At 46.0% G+C, this 20,379-nt stretch overlaps 1 protein-coding gene across 1 annotated transcript in view; it reads right to left on the reverse strand.

Annotated features, from left to right (window-relative positions):
- The window catches only part of LOC115142168 (adhesion G protein-coupled receptor B1-like), a 76,544-nt gene that overhangs the window by 23,213 nt on the left and 32,952 nt on the right, over positions 1–20,379 (reverse strand). The window contains 9 exon segments of the mRNA XM_065008538.1: positions 3,285–3,411; positions 8,166–8,209; positions 10,010–10,112; positions 11,770–11,845; positions 14,042–14,185; positions 18,026–18,134; positions 18,516–18,584; positions 18,807–19,001; positions 19,292–19,398. Of these exon segments, the coding sequence (XP_064864610.1) occupies positions 3,285–3,411; positions 8,166–8,209; positions 10,010–10,112; positions 11,770–11,845; positions 14,042–14,185; positions 18,026–18,134; positions 18,516–18,584; positions 18,807–19,001; positions 19,292–19,398 (974 nt within the window).

A 20,379-nucleotide genomic window follows, 5' to 3' on the forward strand; every position in this document is an offset into this window, starting at 1 on the left:
TACATGGTAAATGGCAGGTCTGTAGGTGTGTGAACTGCGTACTCACAGACCCATGACACATTCTAACAAAGAGTTGTCTGTCTTTCTCTCTCTCTCACACACACACACACACACGCACGCACACACACACACACACACACACACACACACACACACACACACACACACACACACACACACACACACACACACACACACACACACACACACATCCATTCATTCATTCATTCATCCGATTCCCAAAAACACAAGCCTGCTGGGTTCAGGTTTGGGACTGCAGTGCATTTTCTCTCTCTCTTCCCTTCTACAGCCTGCAGCTGAGTAGGATTGACTGAACATGGTAACATTACAGAAGACAAGAGAGGAGAGATGAAGAGAGGGAATGATAAAGGGGCGGGACAGGGACCTACTATGTGGAGAGAGAGAGAGAGAGAGAGAGAGAGAGAGAGAGGCAGAGAAAGCAGCAGAGGAAAAGGATGTGGGAAAATGACTAAGCAGGAGGGAGAGGAAGATGGGATAAAGGGGTAGAAGAGAGACAGTGGGAGACTGGGTGTTTGTCATTCTGGGGCTGTATGAGGCTAGCTGCAGACAGAGGAGAGGAGAGGGGCTGCGCCATTCAGAATGTGGCAAGTGTTGCTGCAGGAATAATTAGCCTGTTCCGTAACCATGGCTGTCTCACAAACCAACTAGCATGGCAGGAGGGAGGAAGGAAGAAGAAGAAAGAGAGGGGGGGAGGATGAGAGGGAGAGGGAGGAAAAGGAGTGCCCTTCTCTCCTGGCACAGAACCAGGTGAATATAATTGCCACAATATGCTTCTCGTAGGGCATCTAAAAGCCCCCAGAATGCGACACTGCTGTGAAATAGCCTGTCGAGTGCCCAGGTAGAGAGGGGGATGAATAGAGGTAGAAAGAGGGATGAATAGAGGTAGAGAGAGGGATGAATAGAGGTAGAGAGATGGAAGGAAGAATGGGGGGGAGAAGCAGAAATCACTTGCGAAGTGCTATTAACACATGATGCTACTACTACTGCTGCCCATTGCACAGGCACACGCCAAATAAACAGTGTGTGTGTGTGTGTGTGTGTGTGTGTGTGTGTGTGTGTGTGTGTGTGTGTGTGTGCAGTATGTGTAACTGTGTGTGTGTGCAGTATGTGTAACTGTATGCATATGTGCAGCTGTGTGCAATAAGGATAGCAACTGCTTCTGTGGGTGTATAGCAAGTGATGATCTGTAAACATCTTGCAGAGGTGCACACACACAAACACACACACACACAAACACACACTTCCAAGATCATCCCCCCCTGGCTGAATAATCTTAGCTGTAGGATGGACGAGGGGAAGACGGAGGGAGTGTGAGAGAGAGAGAAGAGAGAGACAGAGATGAAGAAGAGAGTGACAGAGATGAAGAAGAGAGAGATAGAGATGAAGAAGAGAGAGATAGAGATGAAGAAGAGAGAGACAGAGATGAAGAAGAGAGAGACAGAGAGGGAGAAGAGAGAGACATAGAGGGAGAAGAGAGAGACAGAGATGGAGAAGAGAGAGACAGAGGGAGAAGAGAGAGACAGAGATGAAGAAGAGAGAGACAGAGATGAAGAAGAGAGAGACAGAGAGGGAGAAGAGAGAGACAGAGAGGGAGAAGAGAGAGACAGAGAGGGAGAAGAGAGAGACAGAGATGAAGAAGAGAGAGACAGAGAGGGAGAAGAGAGAGACAGAGATGGAGAAGAGAGAGACAGAGATGGAGAAGAGAGAGACAGAGATGGAGAAGAGAGAGACAGAGATGGAGAAGAGAGAGACAGAGATGGAGAAGACAGAGACAGAGATGGAGAAGAGAGAGACAGAGATGGAGAAGGGAGAGATAGAGATGGAGAAGAGAGAGATAGAGAGGGAGAAGAGAGAGACAGAGATGGAGAAGAGAGAGACAGAGATGGAGAAGAGAGAGACAGAGATGGAGAAGAGAGAGACAGAGATGGAGAAGAGAGAGACAGAGATGGAGAAGAGAGAGATAGAGATGGAGAAGAGAGAGATAGAGAGGGAGAAGAGAGAGACAGAGATGGAGAAGAGAGAGACAGAGATGAAGAAGACAGAGATACAGAACATCAAACGCACAGCTGCAGATTCTCAGGGCGAAAGTCTGGCGTGTTTATTTGCTTTCCTAAGACCCATCAAATCAAGCCTGTCCGTTGCTTGCAGGTGCACATTTTCTCATCCCCATCCCCTCCTTTTGATGTAGCATTTGGGAACAGCCATATAAAAACCACATGCATATCTAAAACGGGTAAATGTCTCATCTGTCTGAATATTTTGGGTAACGTAATGGTATTCCATCCCTCCCTTCATCCATCCATCCGTTCTTCCCTTCCCTCTATCTAGGCCACACAGCGCAAAGGCTGTGATGGTGAATTAGTACAGGGTCTTCTATAGCTTTAAGAGCCCTTGGTACCCTCCATACTGTTACCAGGGCAACTAGTGAACAACTGCTTCAGAGGCAGTTTCCAGTCTAATAATAACTAATCACTCTGAATGAACACTTCCTCACAAAGGCAGTACTGGCCTTTTCATCTGGGCCACATTTGAGCGGTTTGAGCCATCACTGGATTTACGAAGATATTGTCATATTAACACACCTATTTTTCCCCAGTTGGAATCAAATACTGATTATCTGTGATTTGTTCTGTAATTTTAGGCCCATTTTATGTAAATGCATCATTAGAGGATATTTAGGCAGCATACATGGAGCATAACAGCATTCCAATGGAGACATGTGCAGTAAAAATATTATTTCATTTGTCAAAATGCTGGAATAATATGTTACTATGTTACATTGGACAGTGTTCACATGAAAATGCAAGGACTCTTAACATGATTATAATAATAGCTGAATATCTAAAACCCTAAAATAAGTATTCACATAGCCTTACAATTTCTCATTCAGCATGTAATGTATGCAAATCAATAGTCAACACGGTCATTTTGCAGTTGGAATATATAAACTGAATGTACCTCGACTAAAATGTGTCATCTCGACACAAATCTCCCCTTTATGCTCGGTGGGACGACTTGAAAGATGCCCAAATTCTTTATTTGAGAATACACAGAGCCCTTGCTGAATGGCATCTGCATGTCTCAAGCAGGAGAGGAGAGAGAGAGAGGGCGGGCGCGCGCGAGGGCTCTGTTGATACCGAATGGCAATGACGCCCTTTTCCACTAAACCCGTGAGATACATACACAAGCACCTCGATTCGGATACACTAACATAAAATAATGAAGGAAGTTGTCGGACTTACCATGTCAGGATTTAGCCGTGCTAAAATGGCGAAGGTTGAGAGTCTGTTACACACGCATTTGGTTCTCAATGAGTCGACAGGCACGGCTCTGCAGCCCCTGGCAGACCACGATCCGAGCAGCGAAGAGCTGCGGGAAAAGAGAGAGAGCGCTGCGGTGAATAAAAACGGGGGAAAGCTAGTCAAATCCCCCACCACGTTACAGACACCAGCTATTTAATTCCAAATCCCCTTTTGCATCTTCGCGGTTATCGAGCAAGAGCGCAGAAAACGCAGTGAAAATGGTGATGAAAGGTTATCTGTGAGCCAGACGCCGTGCAGCTCAGGTTTCTGCTTGGCCAGGTTATTGCAATATAGAGGTGGAATTCACAAATGACCCAAAAACAAACAATAGCAATAAGAACAACAACAATAATGATAATTTTAAAAATTATAATAATAATGCAAATCTAAGTTATTATTGAATTTCATTATTTATCCCTAGATTTAGATTGCGTTATTGGTGGAACCATTTAAAAGCTAAAGAGATCATATTTGTGTACCTAATATACAATTAATCAGCTGGAAAACATGTTTTATTGTGTGAACCCATTTTACAGTACTTCATGAGGCTGTAATGCCATCCTAACTTCAATTTACAGGTAAATAGGTTTTTGATGGCCTGGTCTAGGCCTTTGTTGTAGCGTACTGGACCATACATCAACAATAAATTAAATTCTAACCCAATAAGAAAGCACTTTAAAGACACATGTAGTTCATTTTTATGTTATATTGTTCACCATTCTTCAGTTGAGCATATTAATCAAAACGTGAATTCTGAATTTTCTCTGAACTTTGACAGATACCATATTTTTCTAAGTCTTAATTACCCTAAATGGACCAGGCTGAATCCACACCACTTTGTCACTCACTGTTTATTGGATTGACTAAACTTTTACCCACTTTTACTATAAAGCATTACTAACAATTCTAAAGTTTTAACATTCAAAAACAACATTGCCTAACAGCTTAGCGTGGAGTTCATGGGGAGCCTTCCCCTCTAGACATCTTGCTTGCAGGCCTCTTCCCTCATTGAATGGGGTATTCTCGGTGGCCAGTGACATTGCATTGCCTGTACGCTGTCCACTGCCATGTGGTGCTGAACTCCAAATATCAGAAACCATATTTTCCCACTATGCATGGTGCTGTAATACCAGAGCACAACTATTTAATTGTTGTTTACAACATCAGACCTTCCACAAGTGGCTACATTACCACACAGCTGTTCTAAAACCCTGACAAAGACAACACGCCAAACCCAGTTGGTTTAAATAATAAAGAAGACTTCTCTTGTTTTGTGCATGGCTCAGTTTTACTCCTCTCTTCATTTTGGTCTGACTGCAGGTGCACAGAGAATGACCCGATGGTTATTGTTTCCTCATGTCTTCATGGGAGTTGTGTGTTTCTCTCTCCCATGGCACAGTGATGCTGGTTGGCACATTGGTGATGTCACACTCCATCCATCTCAAGTGAGCCCTTACATACTCTTCACAAACAGAGTGGTCCCCAAAGGGACTCATCAAGACTGGGGGAACATTGTCCCCTACAGGTCTCTGGGGCTAGTGGCACCAGGAACACACAGCAGCCCCCAGGGTTTTAACCAACCAACAAATCAACAAACCAGTGACAGCCTGGGACTGTGCTTCAGCAGACCTGGGTTCAAATTGTAGTTGTGTTCTTTCCAATACTTTGAAGCATTTCATTGCTTCAGTCTGGAGAGCCCGTGGGGCAGGGTTTGCATTGTGTTGATTCTTCTAGTGGTTCCATTGAGCTAGGCAGGCTCAATCAAGAGCAAATGAAGTATTTGAAAGAAACCCAATACTATTTGAACCCAGGTCTGTACCTCAGGGCCAAGGACATCTCATCACAACACACCATGGCCTCTAACAGGGCCACCTCACAGCAGCCCTTGATAGGGTTATCCATGGTGCATCTGGTTGGAGAGTGCTGAGGGGTGAAAACCATGACGAGCAGAGAGAGAGAGCGAGAGTGAGAGAGAGAGAGAAAGAAAGAGAGAGAGAGAGAGAGTAGTACAGTCTTGTAGCCCCAGGAGTAGGCTCAGTGCTAACATTAGCACATCACCCTAACAGAAATCCAATATTATATCTCAGCGCAGAGTCTCTGTGGATGACACGATTAGGCCGCTCTCCCAACCACACAGCAAGCCACAGCAACACACACACACACACACACACACACACACACACACACACACACACACACACACACACACACACACACACACACACACACACACACACACACACACACACACACACACACACACACACACACACCACACACACACACACACACACACACACACACACACACACACACACATACACACACATACACACACATACACACACACACAGGCCTCACTGCGGTCTAATGGGATAATTTGGGTGGCGGTCCAGCAGCACGGCATGTGTGAACGGTCCCTGCCAACAACAGGCCAGGACCACATGAATGAATGGGACAGCAGGGCCTGCCTGACAGCCACAACATCCCAGACATCCCTGGGTTCAAATAATATTAGCGTTTGCTCTAGTCTACCTACAGAGCCAGATGGGCAGGGTTGGCAACTTTTCCAACGTTTCTATTGGTTCCAAGACAAGCTCAATCAAGCCCAGACGAATATTTGACATTATTTCAGAAATGGTTGAATCTGGTGCTATAACACCCAGCGATGGAAATCATAATAAATTATGCATTAACTAAAACCAACAGACAGATTAAAGAACAGGGGAAGCTAAATTCAAGGAACTAACTGTAAAGGGAACAAATCACATTGTGGGTTTCTAAAGAACTGGAGGTGTGCGAGGAGAAATAAGGTAGGGAGGGTAACTGGGCCAGGTCAGGAGCAGGTTGACGTTTATTGTTATGAATCTTGCCCTGGAGCAGAACTGAGCGATTTCCACTAGATCTTAATATAAGGTTAGGGTGTAGGCATTAGGGTTAGCAGTGTGGTTAAGGTTAAAGTTAAGTTTAGGGTTAGGTTGGAAATCAGATTTTATAACTTTGTGTCTGTGCCAGGTAGTGACCTCTCTGCAGAGCTGCCTCCAGGGCAAGATTCATTACAATAAATGCCAACCTGCAGGCCAGGATGGCAACACTGCTGTTGTTTATTGGTCCCCCGCCCCAGACCGAAGTGTGAGCCCTAGGAGAGAAGACCACCCGTCTCACACCCGCTTGCCTCGCTCTCTCACAGCCCTTATCAACAAGACACCACCATGACAAGGACACCTCACATTTCAATTTCTCCCCCCAAAATTAACTCATTAATCATAGCTGCTGTCCAAGATGGATTTACATTTTGCTTAGAACATGTCACTCCCCACCGCCTCCCTCGCCTCCCCCTTCTCTCCCCACACTCCCCAACATGGTGGGTGAAGCTAGATTAGATTTTGTTTTGTTCTGCCTCTCTCTCGCTCTGCCTCTCTATCCATCTTCCTATATCCTCTCTCATCCCTCTTGCTTTCTCTCAACCCTGTCTCTCTCCTCTTCCCTCATTGTTCGGTCGTTCTTTCTCTCTCTTGGTCTATATTTACCTGGTTCAACTTTTTTTTAAGGCAAAATATCGCTCTGTTCTATGCCTCGTTTCAGTAATACAAGTGTAGGCACTTATCTAAATGCAAATGTCCAACCTGCATTGCAATAAGGCCCATGGGCACATTGTGCTTTCTCTCTCTCTCTCGCTCTCTCTTTCTCGCTCTCTCTCTTGTTCTCTCTCTCTCTTCTCTCTTTTTTCTCTCTCTCTCTCTCTCTCTCACACACTTACTCACTCACTCACTGTCTCTGTTTTGGGGTTTAAAACAAAAAGGGTATGAAGCATATGAAGAGTGTGTGAAACAGACCCACATTAGCTGTGCAATTGAACTGTGTAATGCATTTCTCCCTCTATCTCTCTCTCTCTCTCTCTCTCTCTCTCTCTCTCTCTCTCTCTCTCTCTCTCTCTCTCTCTCTCTCTCTCTCTCTCTCTCTCTGTCTCTCTCTCTCTCTCTCTGTCTCTCTCTCTCTTCTCTCTCTCTCTCTCTCTCTCTCTCTCTTTCTCTCTCTCTCTTTCTCTTTCTCTCTCTCTCTCTCTCTCTCTCTCTCTCTCTCTCTCTCTCTCTCTGTCTCTCTCTCTCTCTCTTACTACACATATATACACTCTCTCCCTCTCTCAGTAGATCCCAAAGCACTCTCCATTCATCCCTCTTGGTTCGTGTGCGCGCGGCTGCACAGGAGAGAAAGCTGTGAGCGACACTTTTAATTTTCTACATCCTGCATCACTGTCGGCGCGGTGTTAGCAGGGTAGGGGTTAGTGTCAACCCCGTCCCATCTCCCGTCACCCACAGAGAGGAGCTCCGGAACCGTCTGACAAACTCAGCACCTTTCTACAGGGTCAGTGTGTGTCATGTGCACTTCGTCAAGATGAGAAACAGTGGAGCGGGAACAGCCACGGAACACACAGTCACAGTGGGAGATGAGGTGATGTGAGGCCGTCTCCCAAAGTTCTATCCCTCACTGTGATGGTCCACACCAGCAGGTGTTTCAGAGCCAGGTAGCCAGGCGGGTCCACCATAGAAATATAATGACTTTAGGTCCTGGTTATGGGTACACTTCTTACCTTACATCCTGGCTGCTAGTCCACCCATCATGGTAAATTGACTTGAATGAGGATGTCCATTCTAGTAATTATATTTCTGTTTTCAGAGCCAGGTAGAATCATAGAGGTCCTATTATTCAGTTGATTCAGGCAGTTCCACCCCCAGGCTCCACACTGCAGTCTGGCAGCGTCTAGGGTCAGCCCAGCCGGCACATGAGTGAATAACCAAAGGAAATTAACAAAGGCCTTACCTGTCACTCTCGTCCCAGGAGATGCAGGTCTGGTTTGTGGTGCCCTGATCAGACAGAGAGAGAAACGGTCACATGGTTGACATATGCATAGACGCGGTTAGTAGGGGTGCTGAGGGGGCTGCAGCACACCCTGAAAAATCTCAATTAAAAATATACCAAAAGAAAAGAGTGCATCCACACTACAAATCATCTTCCTGTGGCCATGGACATATGCTCTGATTACAGATGTTCTCATATACCTCCATGGACATATACTCTGATTACAGATGTTCTCATAAACCTCCATATACCTCCATGGAGATATGCTCTGATTACAGATGTTCTCATAAACCTCCATATACCTCCATGGACATATGCTCTGATTACAGATGTTCTCATATACCTCCATATACCTCCATGGACATGTGCTCTGATTACAGATGTTCTCATATACCTCCATATACCTCCATGGACATATGCTCTGATTACAGATGTTCTCATAAACCTCCATATACCTCCATGGACATATGCTCTGATTACAGATGTTCTCATATACCTCCATATACCTCCATGGACATATGCTCTGATTACAGATGTTCTCATATACCTCCATATACCTCCATGGAGATATGCTCTGATTACAGATGTTCTCATAAACCTCCATATACCTCCATGGACATATGCTCTGATTACAGATGTTCTCATATACCTCCATATACCTCTATGGACATATGCTCTGATTACAGATGTTCTCATATACCTCCATATACCTCCATGGACATATGCTCTGATTACAGATGTTCTCATAAACCTCCATATCCATGGACATATACCTCCATGGACATATGCTCTGATTACAGATGTTCTCATCCTCCATATACCTCCATGGACATATGCTCTGATTACAGATGTTCTCATAAACCTCCATATACCTCCATGGACATATGCTCTGATTACAGATGTTCTCATAAACCTCCATATACCTCCATGGACATATGCTCTGATTACAGATGTTCTCATAAACCTCCATATACCTCCATGGACATATGCTCTGATTACAGATGTTCTCATATACCTCCATATACCTCCATGGACATATGCTCTGATTACAGATGTTCTCATAAACCTCCATATAACTCCATGGACATATGCTCTTATTACAGATGTTCTCATATACCTCCATATACCTCCATGGAGATATGCTCTGATTACAGATGTTCTCATAAACCTCCATATACCTCCATGGACATATGCTCTGATTACAGATGTTCTCATAAACCTCCATATACCTCCATGGACATATGCTCTGATTACAGATGTTCTCATATACCTCCATGGAGATATGCTCTGATTACAGATGTTCTCATAAACCTCCATATACCTTCATGGAGATATGCTCTGATTACAGATGTTCTCATAAACCTCCATATACCTCCATGGACATATGCTCTGATTACAGATGTTCTCATATACCTCCATATACCTCCATGGACATATGCTCTGATTACAGATGTTTTCATATACCTCCATATACCTCCATGAACATATGCTCTGATTACAGATGTTTTCATATACCTCCATATACCTCCATGAACATATGCTCTGATTACAGATGTTCTCATATACCTCCATGTGAGGGGATGAAGAAATTGATTTGTCTAGTGCTTTTCTAAGTGCTAAAAGTGATTTTCAGTGATAAAGGCATGGTAAGTCTTTTGAAATGCTCTCAAATATCAGTAGTGTGTGTTTTTATGCGATAAGCCACATGATTTGTCAAGGCCCTTCCTACTCTGTTACACTACAGAGGTCAATTACTACTGAGGTCACTGCTCAGGTCAGAGGGTCAGATGTGAAAGGTCACTCACGTTGTAAAGGTGTGAGAACTGGACCTCCACCGGGGTAGAGAGGGATCCTGGGGTGGGCTTGATGGTCACAGACACCACCTTGGAGTTGAGCACGGTGCTGTTTCTGGAGGGAGGGACAGAGTGGTGTCACCAGCATAGGACAACACACATGGTCAGGTGACATATCACGTGAGAACCACACATCATTGTCATCGTTGTCAATCGCTGTTCCCTTCAACCAACTCAAACCTCCCTGCAGTAATATTGTCCCATCCCTACAACACGTTCCCATCTCTCCCTAACACAGCACACATGTCCCTCAAGACACCCTTGTATGTCCCAGCACTTAACCCGTGTCCCGTTTGAAATAGACAGTGTTTCACTGCCCCCACTCCCTCTCCCTCTCGCTCTTTCTCCCGCTCGCTCTTTCTCCCTCTCGCTCTTTCTCCCTCTCGCTCTTTCTCCCTCTCGCTCTTTCTCCCTCTCACTTCTCAGAACGCAATCAGTCAACGTAAACGTTTGTGTCAGTCAGCCTCTGTCTAAAACTGATCACATTTCCTTGAAGGGTAAAAAAAATCTGAGGGAAAAAAAGGAAAGAAAAATAACTAACTAGGCCCTGATAAAGACAAGATATAAGAGGAGCTTCCACATGCACGCCCTGGGGTGAAAGTAGAATTAATTTCTTACCGGTACGGGACACCCAAGCGCGCACACAATGAATATTTTATAGCCTTGGTGTAATCATAGAATTACATAGGCCTATAGAATCCCTATTCATTTTGTATATGATCTCTGTGGGCCTTGTGCCCTAGACCCAGTAAAGATTTGTCATATCACTTCTAATATGTATTTCCTTTTAATGTGGCATAAAAACAATCAGTCATGATGTTTTCAACTGATTGTCAAACAATCACTTCAAACGCGCACGTTCGTCCACTCGCAAATGATTCCAGCTTCCCAACTCCGCAATTTGGTGAATGGAAAGAGGAATCTGTTACAAAACCTTTTACTGCAGTGGGCTAAATCAGCGTGTTTTCACACAGGGTGTTTTCTGGTAGTCTTAAACAATTCTATTTTGAAACCTCACACACATGGTTATGGGCTTAAAAAATAAGACACCTGTACCATGTCAGATATAGAGTTGAAATGTATTAACTTGTGAATTTGCATCCCAATATTACACTTTATATACATCACAGAAGACTGAAATAGAACAAAACCGTTTGACATTGAAACACCGGATTTTAGGTGTGTTTTTGAAATAACGTTGATTAATTATGAAATGATGAAAGATATGAATAACATTCCACCCATGAGGCCACTAGGTCATTTGACGGCAGGAAAGGGCGACAAAATACATCCGTTTGCAGTGAATGAAGTATGTGGGAGGGTTGAGTGTGATTCCGCCACGCTAGCCTGTGTTCCTCCATCTCATTACACACGCACATAACATTAACATAACGGAGAGAACACTCCTCACTGGACGAGAGAAAGCTGTAGCCCACAAATACACATGGTGTTTGAATACATGTGCTTAGCATAAAGCCGTTCTCTGAAATGTTATTCATTCTAGCTCCTTCAGACATCCTTCTCACAGACAAGAGACTAAGGAACTACGTGGTAGCATTCAAAGCCCATTAGCCACCAATCAAAAGAGCTTCTGGGATGCGTTCTGTGCTGGGCTGCGTTCCAAATGGCACCCCATTCCCTTTATATTACACTACTTTTGACGCATCTTTGGAGAAAGCATTGCAAGTAGAGATGTCAATAAACCCTCTCACCTCTGTAGAGATAGGATGCTGCCCAGGTTTCTGTAGAGAACGATCCCGGTGACAAACGCTGACAAGTCATCTGTATCTGGAGTACAACACAGACATGTGCCCACCGTTCAGACACAGACCAACACACACACGAACAGACACAAAAGAGGGAGAGAGAGAAAGAAAGCGAGTGAGAGAAAGCCCCTTAAATTGAAATTGAATTGAAAGAGAGAGAGGGAAAGAGAGAGAGAGAGGGAGAGAGAGAGAGGGAGAGAAAGAGAGGAATAGGGAGAGGGATATATATATATATATATATATATATATATATATATATATAGGGAGAGAGAGGGAGAAAGAGAGAGAGAGAGAGGGCGAGAGAGAGAGAGAGAGTTCAGAATCCATTAAAAAAGGGAGAGATGGAGGAGTGACGTGTGTTTGTGTTAGTGTGTCAGTGGTGTGTGTTTGTGTTAGTGTGTCAGTGGTGTGTGCAGGTGTGTGTGATGACCTGCAGCTCTAGTCTTAGTGGTCTGTGCTGAAGGACAGCAGGAGAGGGAGTACAGGTCAGCCAGCCTCCCTCCTGTCCTCTTGGCTCTGTACCTCTGCAGCTGGCCTACATAACTACCCATCTATAAACAGACACTCACACGACATCATCACTCACACACAAACACACTTACATCCAGACTTACTCATAATCACTAAATAGCCATTGGAACATACCTAATAAACATGATTGTTTACACATGCATGCACTTACACACCCACACACCCACACACACACACACACACACATACACACACACACACACACACACACACACACACACACACACACACACACACACACACACACACACACACACACACACACACACACACACACACACACACACAGCCAAATGCAAAAGGCCAGATAACATTGAATAACTTTCCACTGTCACACAACAATGTATTTCATGCAACGAAAAGGGTTGCCATGGTAGCATGGCTGGGCATGGTATGCTGTGATGGCAGACTGCACTGGCAAAAAAGACAAAAAACACACCCAGAAAAACCCAGAAAAATATGAGATTTAGTCCAACCTGTGTCACAGCTAAACTAAACTGCTGGGCAGAAGGAAAGAAGAGAAGGACAGAGCCTGAAGCTGTCTCCTGATGTAGTGTCACAGACAGAAACCCACAAAGTCCATCTGTTCCTCTATCTAAAGGACCTCAGCTCTCTCTCACGCTCCAACACGCTGTGTCTGGCAGGCTGGCTGTGTGGATGTGTGCTGAGAGGACACAGAAGTAGGCCAGGCAGCATGCAGAGGGTACTATACTGCTCCAGGCCAGGCAGCGTGCAATGGGTACTATACTGCTCCAGGCCAGGCAGCTGAGATCCCATGGGCATCAGGGAGGAACCGAGCGAGAGAGAGGGAAAGTTTGTGTATGCATGTCTGTGTGTGTGTGACATAAAGTATCTTGCACACCCCTTCATATAATGGGCCTGCTAGCCAATATGTTCAGCCAGAATGATCACAGCAGTAGAGAGGCAACAAATGGGGATATTTAACAATTATACAGTGCACTGTTGTGTGTGTTTGTGTGGGGGGTGTGCGTGTGTCTGTGTGTGTGCATGCGTGTCTGTGTGTGCGCACGCGCGCGCATGTGTGTGTGTGTTTGTGTGTTTCGATGCATGTCCCCCATTTTTACTGCTCTGATAAGTTTCAGAGAGGCGGCTGAGGAAAAACATTTCAATCAGTGCATCTGGGCATGGCCCCCTGTGAGCCATGCCCAGTATAGAGCAGCAGGTGAGAGGCATGAGTGACTGTTGATATGCTGTTGCCGCCATGGAGACACTTCTACCAGTGGGGGAGGAGATTAGCTTTAATTGCCCCTGATTGGCTCCTGTTGACTTCTGATTAGCAAGTGACTGGTTCATTAGCATGGTAGCCGTGGTAATGATCTATGTCACAGAGAGAACCAAAACTATCCCATTGGCTGAGGAACCCCACGTCTCGACAGAGGTGAGAGTCTGGAGGCTCTCAAATGTCAAGTGCAATTCCATATGCAAATTTTGTATGAATGTTTGGGTGTGTGTATGTGTGTGTGTGTGTCTGTCTGTCTGTCTGTCTGTCTGTCTGTCTGTCTGTCTGTCTGTCTGTCTGTCTGTCTGTCTGTCTGTCTGTCTGTCTGTCTGTCTGTCTGTCTGTCTGTCTGTCTGTCTGTCTGTCTGTCTGTCTGTCTGTCTGTCTGTCTGTCTGTCTGTCTGTCTGTCTGTGTGTGTGTGTGTGTGTGTGTGTGTATGCTCTCACCTGGCTTGCCTGTGGAGAGGATGTTCTTGGAGACAGTAACTCTGTCCTCAGAGCTGCGGGCCCAGTCCATCATCCCCTTCCAGCCCTTCATAGGGAAGCTGATGTCTGCATTACCCGCCACCGGACGCTTGTGGATGGACAGAACTGGAGAGAGAGAGAGCTATATTTTATTCACTACATAAACTCATGACTCATCACTTACTTAATCAATAAGGCCCGAGGGGGTGTGGTATATGGGCAATATTCTACGGCTAAGGTCTGTTCTTACGTACGATGCAACGCAGGATGCCTGGATACAGCCCTTAGCTGTTGTATTTTGGCCAAATACCACAAACCCCCGAGGTGCCTTAATGCTATTATAAACTGGTTACCAACATAATTAGAGCAGTAAAAATAAGTGTTTTGTCGAACTTGTGGTATACGGGTATGACAGCCAATTAGCATTCAGGGCTCGAACCATCATCCAATTAGCATTCAGGGCTTGATCCATCCAGTTTATAATGTGCGTCAGCCATTTGTTTGGCCAGCATCTTCTTTCTCACTATGTACATATTTAAATTATAGCTATCTAAATACAGTAATAACTAACTTGTTTATTTTCCTTATCTTTCTCCATCCATCCATCCATCCATCCATCCATCCATCCATCCATCCATCCATCCATCCCTCTCTCTCTCTCTCTCTCTCTCTCTCTCTCTCTCTCTCTCTCTCTCTCTCTCTCTCTCTCTGTCTCTGTCTCTCTCTCTCTCTCTCTCCTCTCTCTCTCTCTCTCTCTCTCTCTCTCTCTCTCTGTGTGATATGTGTGGGACTAGGGAGTGTGAGGTCAGTAACTAGGAGCGGTGTGGCGGTGGGTTTGGGTGGAGGTTCGGCTGCAGTGCAGACAGCGAGGCGGGTATTGGGCTGGGCAGAGCTAGAAACAGAACCTTACGGCAGGCCCCACCACTCCTCCACACACTCCCCAGACACGCCAGCTACAGACCTCCCTATACACACTGTGCCATGTTCATCTGCAGGTCAGCTAGAAGCCAAGCGCCTGCTGGTGGGATGCTGTTAGTTCTGTAAATATTATATGCTGCGTGAAACAGAGGAGTTCACAGTCCTTGTGTTTGTGTGTATGTGTGTGTGTGTGCGCAAGAGTGTGTGCCCGCGCGCATGTTTGTTTGTGTGTTTGTGCATGTGTAAACAGAAGTTCACAGTCACTGGTCTGGAACTGAGCAGATTGTGAGTGTGATTTTAGGATCTCTTGAGACACAACCAAACTGGGCACAGACGTCAATTCAACATCTATTTCACATTGGTTGAAATGCCGTGGAAACAATGTTGATTCAACCAGTGTGTGCCCAGTGGGAACAGCCCAGGATGTCTGTTCTATAGCCCTGTTTGGTTTGTGGGTGGTACCCAGAGGGAACAGCCCAGGATGTCTGTTCTATAGCCCTGTTTGGTTTGTGGGTGGTACCCAGGGGGAACAGCCCAGGATGTCTGTTCTATAGCCCTGTTTGGTTTGTGGGTGGTACCCAGAGGGAACAGCCCAGGATGTCTGTTCTATAGCCCTGTTTGGTTTGTGGGTGGTACCCAGGGGGATGTCTGTTCTAAGCAGCCCAGGATGTCTGTTCTATAGCCCTGTTTGGCCCTTTTGGTTTGTGGGTGGTACCCAGAGGGAACAGCCCAGGATGTCTGTTCTATAGCCCTGTTTGGTTTGTGGGTGGTACCCAGGGGGCCCAACAGCCCTGTTTGGTTTGTGGGTGGTAGGATGTCTGTTCTATAGCCCTGTTTGGTTTGTGGGTGGTACCCAGGGGGAACAGCCCAGGATGTCTGTTCTATAGCCCTGTTTGGTTTGTGGGTGGTACCCTAGCCCTGTTTGGTTTGTGGGTGGTAAACAGCCCAGGATGTCTGTTCTATAGCCCTGTTTGGTTTGTGGGTGGTACCCAGGGGGAACAGCCCAGGAAGTCTGTTCTATAGCCCTGTTTGGTTTGTGGGTGGTACCCAGTGGAAACAGCCCAGGATGTCTGTTCTATAGCCCTGTTTGGTTTGTGGGTGGTCTGTTCTATAGCCCTGTTTGGTTTGTGGGTGGTACCCAGGGGGAACAGCCCAGGAAGTCTGTTCTATAGCCCTGTTTGGTTTGTGGGTGGTACAGCCCAGGATGTCTGTTCTATAGCAGTTTGGTTTGTGGGTGGTACCCAGGGGAACAGCCCAGGATGTCTGTTCTATAGCCCTGTTTGGTTTGTGGGTGGTAGAGGGAACAGCCCAGGATGTCTGTTCTATAGCCCAGGTTTGTGGGTGGTAAGGATCTGTTCTATAGCCCTGTTTGGTTTGTGGGTGGTACCCAGGGGGAACAGCCCAGGATGGTTCTATAGCCCTGTTTGGTTTGTGGGTGGTACCCAGGGGAAACAGCCCAGGAAGTCTGTTCTATAGCCCTGTTTGGTTTGTGGGTGGTACAGCCCAGGATGTCTGTTCTAGGGGTTTGTGGGTGGCCCAGACCAGGAAGTCTGTTCTATAGCCCTGTTTGGTTTGTGGGTGGTACCCAGGGGGAAGGAAGTCAGCCCTGTTTGGTTTGTGGGTGGTACCCAGGAAGTCTGTTCTATGTTTGGTTTGTGGGCCCTGTTTGGTTTGTGGGTGGTACCTAGGGGTTTGTGGAACAGCCCAGGAAGTCTGTTCTATAGCCCTGTTTGGTTTGTGGGTGGTACCCAGGGGGAACAGCCCAGGAAGTCTGTTCTATAGCCCTGTTTGGTTTGTGGGTGGTACCCAGGGGGAACAGCCCAGGAAGTCTGTTCTATAGCCCTGTTTGGTTTGTGGGTGGTACCCAGGGGAACAGCCCTGTTTGGTTTGTGGGTGGTAGGATGTCTGTTCTATAGCCCTGTTTGGTTTGTGGGTGGCCCAGGAAGTCTGTTCTAGCCCTGTTTGGTTTTGTGGGTGGTAACAGCCCAGGATATCTGTTCTATAGCCCTGTTTGGTTTGTGGGTGGTACCCAGGGGGAACAGCCCAGGATGTCTGTTCTATAGCCCTGTTTGGTTTGTGGGTGGTACCCAGGGGGAACAGCCCAGGATGTCTGTTCTATAGCCCTGTTTGGTTTGTGGGTGGTACCCAGGGGGAACAGCCCAGGAAGTCTGTTCTATAGCCCTGTTTGGTTTGTGGGTGGTACCCAGGGGGAACAGCCCAGGAAGTCTGTTCTATAGCCCTGTTTGGTTTGTGGGTGGTACTCTGTTCTATAGCCCTGTTTGGTTTGTGGGTGGTACCCAGGGGAACAGCCCAGGATGTCTGTCTATAGCCCTGTTTGGTTTGTGGGTGTTCTGTTCTATAGCCCTGTTTGGTTTGGGGTGGTAACAGCCCAGGAAGTCTGTTCTATAGCCCTGTTTGGTTTGTGGGTGGTACCCAGGGGAACAGCCCAGGAAGTCTGTCTATAGCCCTGTTTGGTTTGTGTGGGTGGCCCTGTTTGGTTTGTGGGTGGTACCCAGGGGAATGGCAATGTTTGGTTTGTGGGTGGTACCCATTTAGACCTCCTTGCTCACACTCTCTGTTCTGATTCCAAAAGACATAGAGAGACTGTACTGACTGAACCAGTGAGATCCACACACACCAGACACAACGCTAACACATGAGATCCCCTAGTGTCCTGGCTGGGTGCATATCCAATTCCGATTATACAGCTCTGGAATACTGCCAATGTGGCTATCCCTGCTTTTCCACCATGGCCTAAAGACCTAGTATTAACTTGGAAAAAAACAAATAGTTCAATAAAAAAAGTCCACATTGAACGAACAAAGGCGCAGCTGTCTGAAAACATTACAAGCCATCGAATCCTTGCTTTCTCCATCCTTGTTTCAACAATTCCTGTCGTTGGAGGAGAGGATCCAAAGTCCCTCCTCCTCCAATGAGCTTTGGAGGAATTCAAGACATGCAATTTGAGAAGAATTGAGGACACAAGGACAGAGGAAGCAATATTTTCAGACACAGCCAAAGAGACTAAGGTCAAAGGAAAAAGCTTACCTAAGTTATCCGTGACCTCGACCATGTCCTGGAAGTCTTTCATCCTAAGACCGTAGACGTCCACAAAGTCTTCCACCAACCGGAACAGCTCCTTGATGTTAGGACCCAACTAAGAGAGAGAGAATAGGGGAAGCCAGAGAGAGAGAGAGAGAGAGAGAGAGAGAGAGAGAGAGAGAGAGAGAGAGAAAGAGAGAGAGAGAGAGAGAGAGAGAGAGACGAGAACTGATGGAGCGAACACCAAACAGACACCCACTGTTCATATGCATCACACACCATCCATATATCTCCAGGGAGACTGGTATGATGTCACTATGATGCCAATGGCTAGACACAACGGCACCAGAGAATAGTCATTGAAATGATCTCTGTACAACACATGGCCGATACACATCAAGAAGGAGCACAAACTGTGACCATGCATGCTAGCTCATGTGTGTGCATAAAGAAGCGCCAGGGAGTCTGTGAGAAGAAGAGAAAGAGACCAACTCACCAGTTGTGCTTCTTCCCATCTCTCTCTGTTCTCCTCCATCAGCAGGTTACTGACTGACTGGACAAAGTTCTGTGATCCAGTAGAGAAGGAAGAGAAATGGAGCGAGGAGGCCATGAGACATGACTCTACAACATTAGCCATCAATAGACATACTACAAACATTCCCTCCAGCCATTTCTTTAACACCAGTCAATTCTAAATGTAGCCCTGACCCAAACCTAATGACCTTAATGACCTAATGACCTAATGACCTAATGACCTCCAATCCAAACACATGCTCCCTCCTCTTACTCTCATGTCTGCATTGCTGGGGCTGTTGTAGGCCCTTCTGAAGATCTCTGTCATGTTCTTCAGTACGTCCACTATGGCCAGCAAGTCTCCACTGTAGCTGGTCCCATCGCTGGACGTCACCCTGAGCTTGGTCATCACCTCTGAAACTCCATCCCCCACAAGCCCCCGCTGGGCCTTGGACAGGTGTTCCCGAGTCTGTGGAGGAAAGGTATGAGTGAAGCACTCAGAACATATCACCACTGAATAGAGGTGATCTTCTGATCACTAACATACATTTCCTGTCTGTCTTCTTAATTTGGTCTTGACCATTTATGATTTGTTAGTAACGGTTGGTCAACATTGTTTCTCTTTCAAAGACATTACCTTACACCAACGGTACATCTGTGCCCAGTGGGATGTATTGAACCAGTGTTTGGATGCTTCTGTTTTCAGATGTAATGTACAAGAGTACATTTTCAATCGTTGGTCATCTCTCTGGTACTCACCAGTGTTTGGATGCTGCGGTAGTCATTGGAGATACACTTCATATAAGTGGGGTTCTCCCAGTAGGCTATTCCCTCATCATCCAGGGTGCACCGCCTCAGGATCAGCCCTGGATGGGGACACAGACTGGGGAGTTAACATCACTAGAACCGGGGGATCCTAGAGGCATAACCCATCTTAAGCCAGGCATGTCTTATGGGTATCCCTCTGGCTAGGTGTAGATCAGGAAGGTTACTAAGCGTTTACTCTGAGACATGGCTGTAGACTCTTATGGCGTCTAGCGTCTGAAGCCATTGGAGTCTACAGCTACAGTGTATTCAGAAAGTATTCAGACCCCTTAACTTTACCCACAATTTGTTAAGTTACAGCCTTATTCGAACATTTATTCCATATTTTTTTCACACAATTTCCACAATTTCCACACAGTACCCCACAACGACAAACAAAAACATGTTTTTAGAATGTTTTACAAATTATATATAAAAAAAACTAACAGACATACCTTATTTGCATACACTAAGTATTCAGACCCTTTGCTATGAGACTCAAAATTGAGCTCAAATTAATTATATTTTCATTGATTATTCTTACGATGTTTCTACAACTTGATTGGAGTCCACCTGTGGTAAATTCAATTGATTGGACATGTTTTTCAAAGGCACACACCTGTCTATATAAGGTCCCACAGTTGACAGTGCATGTCAGAGCAAAAACCAACCCATGAGGTTGAAGGAATTGTCTGTGGAGCCCGGAGACAGGATTGTGTTGAGGCACAGACATTTCTGCAGCATTGAAGGTCGACAAGACCACAGTGGCCTTCATCGTTCTTAAATGAAAGAAGTTTGGAACCACCAATACTCTTCATAGAGCTGGCCACCCAGCCAAACTGAGCAATCAGGGGAGAAAGGCCTTTGTCACTCTGACAGAGCTCCACAGTTCCTCTGTGGAGATGGGAGAACCTTCTAGAAGGACAACCATCACTGCAGAACTCCACCAATCAGGTCTCTATGGTAGAGTGGCCAGACAGAAGCCACTCCTCAGTAAAATGCACATGGCAGCCCGCTTGGAGTTTTCCAAACAGCACCTAGAA

This window comes from Oncorhynchus nerka, linkage group LG3 (genome assembly GCF_034236695.1).
Source record: "Oncorhynchus nerka isolate Pitt River linkage group LG3, Oner_Uvic_2.0, whole genome shotgun sequence".
In the NCBI taxonomy this organism is placed as follows: Eukaryota; Metazoa; Chordata; class Actinopteri; order Salmoniformes; family Salmonidae; genus Oncorhynchus; species Oncorhynchus nerka.